The sequence below is a fragment of the Phacochoerus africanus genome, chromosome 15 (genome assembly GCF_016906955.1).
Source record: "Phacochoerus africanus isolate WHEZ1 chromosome 15, ROS_Pafr_v1, whole genome shotgun sequence".
NCBI classification, from domain to species: Eukaryota; Metazoa; Chordata; class Mammalia; order Artiodactyla; family Suidae; genus Phacochoerus; species Phacochoerus africanus.
In genome coordinates, this window is record NC_062558.1 from 30,037,464 (window position 1) to 30,051,886 (window position 14,423).

Below are 14,423 nucleotides of genomic sequence, written 5' to 3' on the forward strand. Positions count from 1 at the left end.
TAGGGTAGGCCACCCCTCAAAGTGCCCAGCCAGGGAGGAGACGGCCCTTCAGTCCAGCTCAGCTACCCAAGCCTCTCTTGCCACTTGTGCAAATGCACTGTGGTCTAGCCATGGATCTAGTTCTGACCCAACATCGCTAGCCTGGGATGGGGGGCAAATAGAGACCCTGAGTGGGTTGCCCCAGGTACACAGGTTCCACTCCCCTCTCAGACACTCCCCCAGGTGTCTGGGGGGCAGGAGGCAAGCAGGCCCTGGATCAACCCCTCCTTCATGGAAACAGACTTCATCTGCTTTGCCCTGCTCGCTGTGTGACCTCAGCCAGTGGACTCAGCCTCTCTGAACTATGCTTTTCCCAATGAGAAGACCAATAGCTCCAGTTTGGCCTCGCTGAGGTGCTTGGGGCTGCTTGAGTGTGTGTGTGTGTGTGTGTGTGTGTGTGTGTGCGCTTGGGGCTGCTTGAGTGTGTGTGTGTGTGTGTGTGTGTGTGTGTGTGTGTGTGTGTGTGTGTGTGTGTGTTGCATGCGCACGCCAGGGCCTTACAAAGAAAGCCTTGTTCCCAGCCAGGCTCAGGGCTGTTCCAGCTGGGGCCTTTGAAGGGGAAAACTCCCTGGCGGGGGCGGGGAGGACAGGAGTGACCGAGGGGCACCATCCCTGCCACTGGCTGGAGTTTCAGTTTGTGGCTGTAAGTTCAGAGCCCACAGCTCCTCTCCCCTCCCCTGTGGCCTGTGGGGCGGGGCAGATGGCTGAGGGGAAAGTCTGTGAACTGCCCTGCGACTCAGACCCCCTTTCCCCCTGCCCTCCAGCTCACGCTGCTGGTGGTCCAGGTCAGCATTCTCTACTACGGGGGCCACCTCGTCATCTCGGGGCAGATGACCAGCGGCAATCTCATCTCCTTCATTATCTACGAGTTTGTGCTGGGAGATTGTATGGAGGTGAGGGGCTGGCAGGGGGAGGGGGGTCCTGGGGAGAAGGGAGGGGTGAGGGAGAGGAATCTAAAGAGGGTACTCCTGGGTTTGAGGGAGGTGGTACTTCTTTCCCAAGTCGGTGGGGGACAGAACGTAATAATACCAATAATGAGACTAATACACTTAAGTGACAGCAACTCTGTTTATGGAGCAAAGTGGCAGGAACAAAGATTATTTTAGAAACTGCTCCTGAGAGCGATATGCAAGGTCTGGGTGGCGCCCCAGCCCCCCACCCAAACCCCCTACCCCGTGTCCTGGAAGAAGAAGCCAAGGCTCAGTGTAGTTAAACACCCTGCCCACCACGTTTGTGGGGTTAAACAAGCTCAGAGCCAGATAGTCTGACTTGATTTTCACCCGCTTTAAAGAGTAGCCCCCGGAGTTCCTGTTGTGGCACAGCAGCAATGAATCCCACTAGTACCCATGAGGACTCGGGTTTGATCCCTGGCCTCGCTCAGTGGGTCGGGGATCTGGTGTTGCCATGAGCTGTGGTGTAGGTCGCAGACATGGCTCGAATCTGGTGTTGCTCTGGCTGTGGTGTAGGCTGGCAGCTACAGCTCCAATTCGACCCCTAGCCTGGGAACGTCCATACGCTGCACCTGCAGCCCTAAAAAGAAAAGGAAAAAAAAGAATAACCTCAGGATTTCCCTGGCAACTCAACAGGTTAAGGATGGAGGGTTGTCACTGATGTGGCTCAGGTCACTGCTGTGGTATGGGTTCGATCTCTGGCCCAGGAACTTCTATATGCCATGCATGGGCACAGCCGAAAAGAAAAGAAGAAGAAAGAGTAGCTTTTCATGGGGAAAATAGGTCTTTTGATTTTTTTTTAATAGATTATGTCTTAATTTGGCTCCCCCACCAGCAGGTCCTGAGACAGGGGAGCTGGGGTGCCTATGCCAGTGCCATGAGGCACTGCTGGAGGAAGCTTGGAGTGATGCGGTTACTTCTCTGGTCTGCCTCCCACCCTCTCCAAAGGCCTCCAGCATTGAGGTGGAGCCTCTGTGTCCTGCAATGATTAAACTCAAGGATTGGGGGGCCTGGGGAAGGGGGCGGGCTAGCACCTGCTGCAGATGACACTTTGCATTAGCTACAGCCACACATGCTGTGTCATTTCAGTCAGCATCTAGGAATCCATGCTCCAGAGATGCCCACACCAGTGGGCAGAGACATACCCACACCAGTTCATACGTACATGTCCCAGGATGTTCAGTGCAGCTTTGTTTTGTAAGAGTGAAAAGTTAAAACAAGTGCCCATCAACCAGGAATTGGGTGAATACGGTACGTATTTATTCCAGACACAGTCCATCTGAGCTGTGAACACTAGGCAGCAGCCACAGAAGTGAGATAGAGCTGTGTGCACTGGCTTGGGAAGAACCCTCGGACACACTGTTAGTGAAAAAACTAATCCCTGAGTCCTTGGGCTGGTCTGATCCCATTTGTGGTTTTTTTGGTTTTGTTTTGATTTGGTTTGGTTTTTTGGTCTCACCCTTGGCATGTGCAAGTTCCCTGGCCAGGGACCCATCTCACACCATAGCAGCAACCTGAGCCACTGCAGTGTGAGCACTGGATCCTTAACCTGCTGCACCACCAGGGAACTCCCATTTGTGTTTTTGTGGGGTTTTTTTAATCTCAAAATTATTTAATGATATATGTACATGTGTTTCTAAATGCACAGAGAAAGGACTTGGATAACCGGGGCCGCCTCTGGGATGAGACACAACAACTTATGCACTGCACTTGTATCTTAATATGGACAGTCGTTTCTGGTTATTAACGATAACAGCCATGGCTGTGGAGTATTAAAAGCTTACTATGTGCCAAGCACTGTCTTCACAGAACCGTGGCACTGGTGCTGATACCACCCCAATTTCACCAATCAGGATTTGCAGTCACAGCTTGTAAGGGCCAGGGCTTGGGAGCCAGACATGCTTGGATTCAAGTCCTGGTTCTGCCACTTTCTGGCTGTGTGACCTGGGGGAAGTTACTTAAGCTCTCTGGGCCTGTTTCCTCATCACCACGAAGGAGATAATGATAGAACCTACCTTGTGACATATACAAAGTGCTCAGTGAAAGGAGTCATTATTCACATTTATATTGTGTATGTTTTTACCCATGGAGATGTATGGTATAAATTAAGAGCCCCTTTTAAAATTGAAATTTTTATTCTGCGGCTGCTGAAAGAGGAAGGTTTGATTCCTGTTCTGCCACATTCTGGCTGGTTCATTTAACTTCTGTGTGCTTCCGTTTCCTCCTCTGGGAGGCTGATATAATACCTACTCCGCTGGCCAGTGGTGAGGTTTAGCTATAAAACACGTGGCATCAGTAATTTCTGTTGCTGTCTGTCCTCATTTTTTCTTTATTGCCCTCATCTGCTGTACTAGCAGGTGGAGCTCCAGCAGCCTCTTTTGGCCCCCCCCCTGGAGCCGCTGCTGTGTTCTTGCCCTCTCTGCACCCCCTTCATCTCTCTGGCACCAGGAGGGGTCCCAGGATTGGGATGTCAGTGGGACTGGAATGTGTCTGTTCCCTCGCAGTCTGTGGGCTCCGTCTATAGTGGCCTGATGCAAGGAGTGGGAGCCGCAGAAAAGGTGTTCGAGTTCATTGACCGGCAGCCAACCATGGTGCATGACGGGAACTTGGCCCCTGACCATCTGGAGGGCCGGGTGGACTTTGAGAACGTGACTTTCACCTACCGCACTCGGCCCCACACCCAAGTCCTACAGGTGAGAGGGGGTTTGAGGCTCCCTCCCCCCATCTTCCTTTCCCTCATCCTGTCGTGTGCACACCTCCCGCAGGCCAGGCTGTGGCACTACAGCCAGGAGTATGACAGGGGGAGTCCCTCCCCACCCTGGAGTGTGGGCTCTAGTTGGGGAAGACAGATCATTAATGAAAGGATTTCAGGATAAGTGCTAGGGAGGCAATAAATCAGGGTAGTGGGATAGAGTAGTCTACACAGATGTTATTAGCAGTCAAGGAGGGCTTCTCAGAGGAGGTGACATTTGATCTGAGACCTAAAGAAGGAGCAGGAGCCAGCTGACATCTCTCAGCAGAAAGAGCATTCCAGGCAAAGGATTCAAGTATAAAAATGCTGCCAAATTCTGGAAAGGAGAGCCTGCTGGGGTCCAGCAGGGGGGAAGGCTGGGAAGGGTGCCCACTTGCCTCTGAGGCCGGGGCATCTGAGCCAAGGGCCCCACACCGTGTCTGCATGTTCCTTGCAGAATGTCTCCTTCAGCCTGTCCCCAGGAAAGGTGACTGCACTTGTGGGGCCATCGGGCAGTGGGAAGAGCTCCTGTGTCAACATTCTGGAGAACTTCTACCCCTTGGAGGGGGGCCGTGTGCTGCTGGATGGGAAGCCCATCAGCGCCTATGACCACAAGTACTTGCACCGAGCGGTATGTAGATGGGCCTTTGCCTCCCTTCTCCACCCTTTCCTTATCAAACCTTCTCCCGTGAGCTCTAAGACAGATGCAGGGATGAGGGTTCAAGATACCTATACAGTTCAGGGAGTTCCCGTTGTTGCTCAGTGGTTAACGAATCTGACTAGTATCCATGAGGACGCAGGTTTGATCCCTGGCTTTGCTCAGTGGGTTGAGGATCCAGCATGGCCATGAGCTGTGGTGTAGGTCACAGACATGGCTTGGACCCAGTGTTGCTGTGGCTGTGGCGTAGGCCAGCAGCTACAGCTCCGATTCAACCCCTAACCTGGGAACCTCCATAGGCTGCAGGTGCCACCCTAAAAAGCTGAAAAAAAAAAAGATACCTGTACAGTTTCAAAGAATTATCACCAATGTAACACCACCCAGGTCAAGAAATAGAACCTTCCAGCTCTCCAGAAGCCCCCCATGTGTCCTTTCTAATCCCCCCAAGATGCAACATCTCACTTGACTTTCATGATCATTCTTTTCTTGCTTTTCTTTTGTTTTACCATCTCTCTGTGCCTCCCCAAACAGCATAGCTGTGTTTGGCTGGTTTTGAACTTCTTCTGGCTGGAATCATAATGTGTATATTCTTTGTGTCTTGTTTCTTCCACTCAACATTATTCGTGAATTTTCCAGGTTGAGGATGTGTTTGTAGTTCATTCATTTTTCATTGCTGGAAGATAATCCACTGTGTAAACATGTCACAGTCTGTTTACATATTCTGTTCATGATGGATATTTGGGGTTGTTTCCTGTTTTGTTTGTTTGTTTACTATTACCCACAATACTGATATGGATAATTTTGTCCATGTTTCCTGGTGTGCATGGGTGGGTCTGTTCTCCCAGAGTGGATGCATATCCTCAGCTTTAGGAGTTACTGCCATTGAAATGCTTTACTTTTTTTCTTTTTTTAACTTATATTCCCACTAGCAGTGGATGAGACTTCAAGTTGTTCCACATTTATCTCCAGTACTTAAAGGAGGCCGTTCATGACCATACAGTTTTTGGTAACCCTCTCAGAAAAGTAGACACAACACCTGATCCTATGCTGGCATGAGAGCAGGAATGGCCTGGATGGTTGCTCAGGTTGCACACCATATAAAAAACACCAGCTTGGACTTCCCGTTGTGGTGCAGCAGAAACGAATCTGACTAGGAACCATGAGGTTGCAGGTTCGATCCCTGGCCTCACTCAGTGGGTTAAGGATCCAGCATTGCTGTGAGCTATGGTGTAGGTCACAGACGTGGCTCGGATCTTGTGTTGCTGTGGCTGTGGTGTAGGCCAGCAGCTATAGCCGATTCAACCCCTAGCCTGGGAACCTCCATATGCCGCAGGTGCGGCCCTAAAAAAAGACAAAAGACAACAACAACAACAAAAAAATTAAAAAACACCAGCTGTTTAGCAGGCGCCATTTACATCATCAACGTACATTAAATTATGTGAGAGCCTGAAAGTTGGCACAGAGATTCCACAACTCCCGGCCAAGTTGTTGGTGGAAGCCACAGATTGTGAAATCTTCCTGCCTGTGTGTGTATGACCAGGGGTAGCTGGTGCAGGTGAAAAAGTCGTCCCAGGTGGGCCACCACCAGGCTGCTGCCTACTGGAGTTCTGGAAAAGGCTCCTGGACAGAGCTGTTGTGGCTGTGTAGTGGTTAACATACTCAGACACTTCGTCTTCTCAGTTGATAGAGCCAGTCCTGAATCCGTACCAGTTGGTGCAGGCCTGGAGGTAGTTCATTGAGACCTCTTGCATTTTCCTGGGAACTAAAGATATTAAGTCCCTCTTCATAAGTTTGTTGGCCATTTGGATTTCCTCTTTTGTGAATCTCTTTCTTTCTTTCTTTCTTTCTTTCTTTCTTTCTTTCTTTCTTTCTTTCTTTCTTTCTTTCTTTCTTTCTTTTCTTTCTTTCTCCTTCCTTCCTTCCTTCCTTCCTTCCTTCCTTCCTTTCCTTCCTTCCTTCCTTCTTTTTCTTCCTTCCTCCCTTCCTCTCTCTCTTTCTTTCTTGTCTTTTTAGGGCTGCACAATGCGGCATATGGAGGTTCCCAGGCTAGGGGTCAAACTGGAGCTGTAACTGCCAGCCTTCACCACAGCCACAGCCTCACCAGATCCAAGCTGCGTCTGCGACCTACACCACAGCTCACGGCAATGCAGACCCTTAACCCACTGAGTGAGTCCAGAGATCAAACCCACATCCTCATGGATACTAGTTGGATTCATTTCCACTGCACCACAGTGGGAACTCCTGAATACTCTCTCTTTAAATTTAAAATTTTAACTGTCATAAACCCAAAGCAGAAAAACTCATCTACCTAAACACATTCCCATGTGTTCAGAGAATCTCATACAGAAGATGTGAGAACCCCTCCATCTCACCTTTTGGTTTCTCCCGCATGGCAGGAACAATGTTAGCAGTTCAGTCAATATCCTTTCCAAACTGCTTCCTCTCTTTATATAAGCATATCTATGTATAAAGGCACACATGCTTTTTTTTTTTCCCAACAAAAATAGGATCGTAACACATATATTGCGGCTTGATTTTTTTTTTTTTTTTTTGGCCACCCCCGAGGCATATGGAATTCCCAGGCCAGGGATCAGATCTGAGCTGCAGGTGCAACCTATGCTGTAGCAACACCAGCTCCTTTAACCCTCTGTGCCAGGCCAGGGATCAAACCTGCGTCCTGGTGCCACCAATCCCATTGCGCCACAGTGGGAACTCCTATTGCAGTTTGATTTTATGGGTGCACTGTAGTCACCTAACCAGTCTTCAATTTTTGGACAACTAGATTGTTTATTTTTTTCCTTTTCTGCTATTTACGGTATTGCAATGATATCCTCCAACTACATACAAATTCATGAAGCTGGGATCATGAGACAATAGCTCCTTTTTTTTTTTTTTTTCAATGGACGTTTCGGAGTTCTCATCATGGCTCAATGGTTAACGAATCCGACTAGGAACCATGAAGTTGTGGGTTCGGTCCCTGGCCTTGCCCAGTGGGTTAAGGATCCAGCGTGGCCGTGAGCTGTGGTGTAGGTCACAGACGCAGCTCGGATCCCACGTTGCTGTGGCTGTGGCGTAGGCCTATGGCTACAGCTCCAATTTGACCCCTACCCTGGGAACCTCCATATGCCGCAGGTGCAGCCCTAGAAAAAAGAAAGAAAGAAAAAAAAAAAAGAAAGGTTAGTTCCTAGGCCAGGATCAAACCCATGCCACAGCAGTGACCTGAACCACTGCAGTGACAACACCAGTCCTTAACCTGCTGAGCCACACAGGAACTCTGTGACAATAGCTCCTTTAAATTGTTCTCTTAAAGCGAGGGGGTACCAGCCAGGAAGATCCTTGTGTCCTGGGCCTGCTGTGGCCTCTTGCCTCTGGCAGGGACAGACCCACTCACAGAGTTATACTCTCTCTCTTTGCCTCCAGGACAGGGGCTGCCAATGAGCTCTATCTCGGAGGTCAGACAGCTTGGCTTGGATCAGGGTGGCAAGCTGAGTGGCCCTCAGTATGTGGGTCAGAGAGGCAGGGGACTCGTGCAGAAAGTGCACTCCACTGTTTGGAAAGAAGAGAGGCAGCTGAATGTGGTAGCCAGGCGCAAACCCTGATCAGATTTCAGACCTGAGGCCCCTGGCGTCAGCGAGGCCCGGGGCTTGTGAGGTTCCTGGTGACAGCTGGATTGACGTGCTCTCAGCCTCTCATGCCCCATCCTTCCTCCTCCACAGATCTCCCTGGTGAGCCAGGAGCCAGTGCTGTTTGCCCGCTCCATCACAGACAACATCTCCTATGGCCTGCCCACCGTGCCCTTCGAGATGGTGGTGGAAGCTGCACAGAAGGCAAATGCCCACGGCTTCATCATGGAGCTCCAGGACGGCTACAATACAGGTACAGAGCCTGGAGCATCGCCTCCGCTGTGCCTGAAGGTCCACCCTCAGGGATTCAACCCTCTGAGTTATGTGTTGCCCTCTGTCAGCTGCTCTTTATTATTTCAGGGGAAATTCCCGTAACATAATCTTAACTATTTAAAGTGAACAATTCAGTGGCATTTAGAACATTCACAGTGCTTTACAACCACCACCTCTATTTCATTCCAAAAACCTTATTATTTTAAAATAACATATGGGAGTTCCTGTTATAGCTCAGTGGAAACAAATCTGGCTAGTATCCATGAGGACGTAGGTTCGATCCCTGGCCTTGCTCAGTGGGTTAAGGATCTGGCATTTGCCATGAGTTGTAGTGTAGATCACAGATGCAGCTTGGATCCACATTGCTGTGGCTGTGGTGTAGGCTGGCAGCTAGAGCTCTGATATGATCCCTAGCCTAGGAACCTCCCATATGCTGTAGGTGCGGCCCTAAAAAGCAAAAATAAATAAATAAATAAAATAATTTATGAATTATAATCATTATAGTTACTGTTATATTAATAAGTATTTGGTGGCTCAGTAGGTTAAGGACCCAGAGTTGTCACTTTATCAGCTCAAGTTGATGCTATGGCATGGTTTTGATCCCTGACCCAGGAATTTTCCCATGCCATGGGTGTGGAAAAAAAAAAGAAAGAAAAAGAAGTATTTTAATTTAATAAATTGAATATGTTAGCTTATTGATATATTCATATTATTTTAATTAACATATATTATTATTTATTTAATATATTGTAAAATAACTCTTGCAGTGGGGCTATTCACATAATGCAAAGCTAAAAAATATACATAACAATATCCAATGAAAAGTTTTATTTCATCCCAACCTTCACTGCCAGTTTGTGCCTGCCCCCAACAAAACTTCTTTCATTAGTTTCTTACATGTCCTTTTGGAGTTTCTTTATGCAAATATGCACATGTATTTTTATTCCCTCTTACCCTTTTATAGAAAAAAAAACCCAGCACCTTATATTCTGCACCTGGCTTTTTATTTTTTTCTTTCTTTCTTTTTTTTTTTGTCTTTTTGCCATTTCTTGGGCCGCTCCCGTGGCACATGGAGGTTCCCAGGCTAGGGGAGCCATAGCCACCAGCCTAGGTCAGAGCCACAGCAACGAGGGATCCGAGCTGCGTCTGCAACCTACACCACAGCTCATGGCAATGCCAGATCCTCAGCCCACTGAGCAAGGTCAGAGACCAAACCTGCAACCTCATGGTTCCTAGTCAGATTCGTTAACCACCATTGCACCATTGCACCATTGCATTGCACCATTGCACCATTGCACCATTGCACCTGGCTTTTTAAAGTGACCTTTTCATATTGATTCCTAGAAAGCTGCTTAAAACAACAACAACAACAACAACAACAACAACAACAACACACCTATTGCATAGTATTCTATTGTGTGGCTTTATAATTTACATCAAAATAACTGATTTCCGGTTTCATATTGATGGGCATTTGAGGGTTCTTTTAGCTTGGATTTTTTTGTTGTTTTTTGTTTGTTTTCTGCAATAACAATGCTGTGAGTCACTGTGCGTGAGAAAATAAGTGACTGTGGGAAATATTCTCAGAGGTCGTTTTGCTGGTCCAAGGGTTGTGCATTTGCAATTGTGATCCGTAGACCGGCACAGCACAGCCCAATAGATGCACAGGTGTGCGCGCAGCAGCACAGAGATGACACCAGGTGTACCCCAGGAAGACCGGGGCGTACCCATTTTGCCTCAACCACACCAGCACAGTGTGTTATCAAACATTTGGATTTTTGCCAAATTAATAGGTAAAAATTGGTATCTTGTTACCAATTGCACATGGTCATAATTTGCATGCCTCTTGTGAACAGGGAGAGAGGGCGTCCTTTCCTGAATTTTCCAGCCTGTGGCCTCTTTAGCCACACCTTTTCCTGGGGAGCACTGCTCCCCGGGGCAGCAGGGAACAGCAGAGGAAGGGGGCTGCCCAGCCACACCTCCCATTCACTGGACCCCTGTGCTTCTGCCACACAGAGACAGGGGAGAAAGGCGCCCAGTTGTCAGGTGGCCAGAAGCAGCGGGTGGCCATGGCCCGAGCTCTGGTGCGGAACCCACCCGTTCTCATCCTGGATGAAGCCACCAGCGCCCTGGATGCAGAGAGCGAGTACCTGGTGAGTTGCAGGGTGGTGGGCGAGGGGAGTAGCTCCAGTGGCCAGAGGTCCCCCTCCACTCCGCTGGGAGGGGCTCAGGGCAGCTGTCAGCTTCTTGGGCTAGGGTGTTACATGAGTGCCTGCGAGGGCAGAGGAAGCCCAGGGCCTAGTCATTCTGGCCCAGCCTCTGGGCTGTAGGTGTTGAAACGTATAATACAGGATGTGGATTAGGAGCTCCGCCCTTCAGCTCAGGACCTCAGTGCGTCTCTCACCCCACTGAGTCTCAGCTCGTTGGTAAAGAGGGTCCAGTAGTGTATTAGAAGCTGACTAGCTACCTCAGTCTCTCCGTGGATCAATTCATTTATTACACAGGGATGTGATGCACTCCTCCTGGGTGCCAGGCACTGCTCTAGGTGCTGGGGTTACCTGCCCCCAAGGTGGTTCCAGTCCAGGGGCGAGGCATATGACAAGGAGACAGGCGTGAGTTCGCCCTGGAGCCTGTGCTGCGGAGAAAATGAAACAGTCATGTGATAGAGGACTGGGGAGGAGGCCACCGGGATGTTAAAGCCCGGAAAACAGATTTTATTCTGTAGCTTCTGCCCGTAGAAACGGGCCTGAACTCCCTTCATACATGGGTGACACTGGTGACTGTGTTTTAAAGGGAGATTGGGGGGTTCCCTGGTGGACTAGTGGTTATGGATTCAGCATCATCTCTGCTGTGGCTCGGGTTTGATCCCTGGCCCGGGGAACTTCTGCCTGAGGAGAGCATGGTCAAAAAAAGATTGCGGGCATAGGAAGGGCGTGGTCCCCGCAGCCGGCAACCACTGGGGTTGGGGTTCAAGTCTCCCACCTGGACTCCGCTGGGCGGTGCGGCTCTATCCTTCCAGTGATTAGGATGATTACACTTCAAAGGGATGGCATTCAGGTCCTTGAGAAAGACAGTCCTGAGTTTTAGGAGATTTGCATATATATATATGCAATATATAAAAATTTGCATATATATGCAAATCTTGGCTCTGTCCCTCAGATATATATATATTACAATTATAGATTTACAATTATAAGCCCTTTTTGGTAAATGCTCTAAGAAGGGGAGCTCAGGGCCCAGTCAGGTGAATTCTCCTGGCAGCTGAGCAGTTAGGGGGCTGGGGTCATCCTAGAGACGGGCTGGAGTGAGGCTGTCTCAGGGCAGGGTTTGGATGGGGCCACATGTGCCAGGAGTTCTGCAGTTTGCACCAACAAAACCAGGGTCACCAGGTACCAATTGAGTTGAGACCAGAAAGGAAAGAACCCAGCCCTCGGGGTCTGGGTAAGAGCGTCCCAGGAAGAGGGGGCAGTGGGTGCAAAGAACAGGTCCACAGCCAAGCCTGCAAGTCAGCATGGCTGGTGGCTGGGGGTTGGGCAGAGTGAGGCTTGAACAGAGTCACAGGGTGACACAAGCTCCTCAGGCCCTAAGGAATTTAGCTTTTTTTTTTTCTTCCATTAATAGATTTTTTTGTTTTAGAGCAGATTGAGGTTTAAATTGAGCAGAAAGTACAGAGTTCCTGTATTCAGGGCCCCCCTTCCCCCCACCCCCGCAAAAAGTGTCGCCTGTTACATCTTTTATTAGCGGTACATTTCTTCCAATTGACACACTGGTATCAAGGCCAGAGTTCACATCAGGGGTCACTGTGTTGAAAAAATGCAGAATGTCATATTATGTAGAATAATTTCATGGACCTAAAACTCCCCCAGGTATTTGGATTTTACCCTAAATGGGACAAGAACCTCTTAGAGGGCTTGGAGCAGGAATTCAACAAGACTTGATTAAAAAATTTAAATCCAGGAGTTCCCATTGTGGCTCAGCTTGTTAAGGACCCAATGTTGTCTCTGTGAGGGTGCAGGTTTGATCCCAGACCTCTGGGTGGGTTAAGGATCCAGCATTACCTTAAGCGGCAGCATAGGCTGCAGATTCAGCTCGGATCTGGTGTTGTCATGGCTGTGGCATAGGCTGACAGCTGCAGCTTTGATTCAGCCCCTGGCCTGGGAACTTCCATATGCTGCAGGTGCAGCTGTAAAATGAAAAAGAAAAACTTTAAATCCGTATGGAGAGTGGCTGGGAGTGGGGCAGGAAAGTTGCAAGCATTCAGGAAAGAAGGAGCAGTGGCAGAGGTGGAAAGATGCAGCAGGACAAAGCACGTGGGAGATGGATCTGCAGGATTTGCTGCTGGGCTGGAATTGGGTGGCCAGGGAAAAAAACTGAGGGTGATGCCTTGTTTTGTCGGCCTGAGCTTCGGGGCTTCCCATGAGACCATCAACCACGGCCAAGTTAGAGGAAGGAGCAGAAAGATCAGGGGACAACCCTATTTGGGGCGCCTCTGACAGTCATCGAGCGCTGCCCTGTTGTCAGGCTTTGAACTCTGTCCCCTGTAGACAAATATCCAGGAAGCAAGTCCTCTGCAAGTCCTGGCTTTATAAATGCGGAAGTCCCAGAGAGGCTGAGCAACTGTAGGATGTGGTAGATCTGGGATCTGAGCCAGGGCTGGGCGGGGTGGTGGGTGGCTGGGGTGGTGCCAGGGTGAGCTGGCCCCTCCTGTTTCCCAGATCCAGCAGGCCATCCACGGCAACCTGCAGAAGCACACAGTGCTCATCATCGCGCACCGGCTGAGCACAGTGGAGCGGGCGCACCTCATCGTGGTGTTGGACAAGGGCCGAGTCGTGCAGCAGGGCACCCACCAGCAGCTGCTGGCACAGGGCGGCCTCTACGCCAAGCTGGTGCAGCGGCAGATGCTGGGGCTCGAGCCCGCCTCAGACTACATAGCCGGCCACCAGGAAATGCCAGGCAATGGCAATCACAAGGCCTGACCATGGCCCCACCTCTCCCAGTGGGGCAGCGGCCCCAGTGCCCGCCTGGCAGATGGGCCCATGGTGGGGGAGGAGGGCCTCACCACCCCCACTGCCCTCTGAGCCCAGGCCCAAGGCACTGGACGGCCACCTGCCCTGTCCCACGTGTCACTGCTTCCTGCACCTTGCCCCCAGTTCCCACCCTGTTCCCCGGGCCACCACCAGCCCCCTGCTGCCGTGAGCCACCCCCTCCAGTCTTGGCGGTGGAGATACCACTGTTTTCTCCATCTGGCTCCCAAGGCTGCTAAGCGAAGGTAGAGCTACCTTTTTAAACCAAGATCTTAACCAGATTTTTTACTGCTTGGTTTGATGGGCCCCAGTCATCTCCTAGATTTCAAAAACGTTTTTCTAATTGGGAGTAATGACTGGCAAGTTCACCAAGACATTCTAGAAACTTCTGAGCCGGGAGCATATGACCCTTCCTCAGAACCTGGGGGACATCAGGGGAGTATGCAGCCTCTACCCTTTGCCCCTGGAGAGAAGGGGCTCCCCATCCCAGGCGGGGGACTTCCTGTCTCTTGCTCTTCCCAGCTTCGTGAGTCAGGCCAAGGGTGGGCGGGAGTGGAAGGCTCCTGCCTGCCCAGATCTAAGCCAGTCTCACTGTGAACCACTACCAACCTTAACTGGGGGAGTGAGGGGCTGGCCAGGCCTGGCAAAGCCTCGGGGTGTCCCCAGCCCAGCACCCAGCTTGAGCCCCTCCCCCTGCCTTGCCTCTCCCTCCCCCCACCCCGGCTGGCGGCCCCTTCCCAACAATGACAGTCACCTCGACGCCCTTCGGATGTTTGGGAGACGCATTCTCTTCCCTGTCTGATGGACAGGATGCTGGCAAAGCCTAGGTCTGGCTTTGTGGGGGGAGGGGGGTGTTGCAAGATGTTGGGAGAACCGGTCAATAAAGTATACTACCTCTGACCCCTGACCTCTGACCTCTTCCTGGGCCTTCTGCTTCATCGCCTGGCTTGGTTTCTCCATTAGACCATCTCTGCTCTGGCCTGACATCGTACAGTCGTGGGAGACTTTGGGTGGTCCTGGGCCTGCCCCCAGTGTCCAGGAGCCCCGTCTGTGCCCTTCAGGTCCTTTCCCCAGGACCCCCGATGCTAACATTCACATCTGTCCATCTGTCTGTCTCCCCAGGGC

The 14,423-nt window shown here is 50.5% G+C and overlaps 1 protein-coding gene across 1 annotated transcript in view; it reads left to right on the top strand.

Moving 5' to 3' along the window:
* ABCB9 (ATP binding cassette subfamily B member 9) overlaps nucleotides 1-14,198 on the top strand; it is a 30,809-nt gene extending 16,611 nt beyond the window's left edge. The window contains exons 7-12 of the mRNA XM_047761612.1: nucleotides 804-932; nucleotides 3,494-3,682; nucleotides 4,178-4,351; nucleotides 8,095-8,254; nucleotides 10,291-10,427; nucleotides 12,990-14,198. Coding sequence (XP_047617568.1) covers nucleotides 804-932; nucleotides 3,494-3,682; nucleotides 4,178-4,351; nucleotides 8,095-8,254; nucleotides 10,291-10,427; nucleotides 12,990-13,250 — 1,050 coding nt within the window. The 3' untranslated portion in view covers nucleotides 13,251-14,198. The remainder of the gene's footprint in view (nucleotides 1-803; nucleotides 933-3,493; nucleotides 3,683-4,177; nucleotides 4,352-8,094; nucleotides 8,255-10,290; nucleotides 10,428-12,989) is intronic.
* Nucleotides 14,199-14,423: the final 225 nt, after the last annotated feature.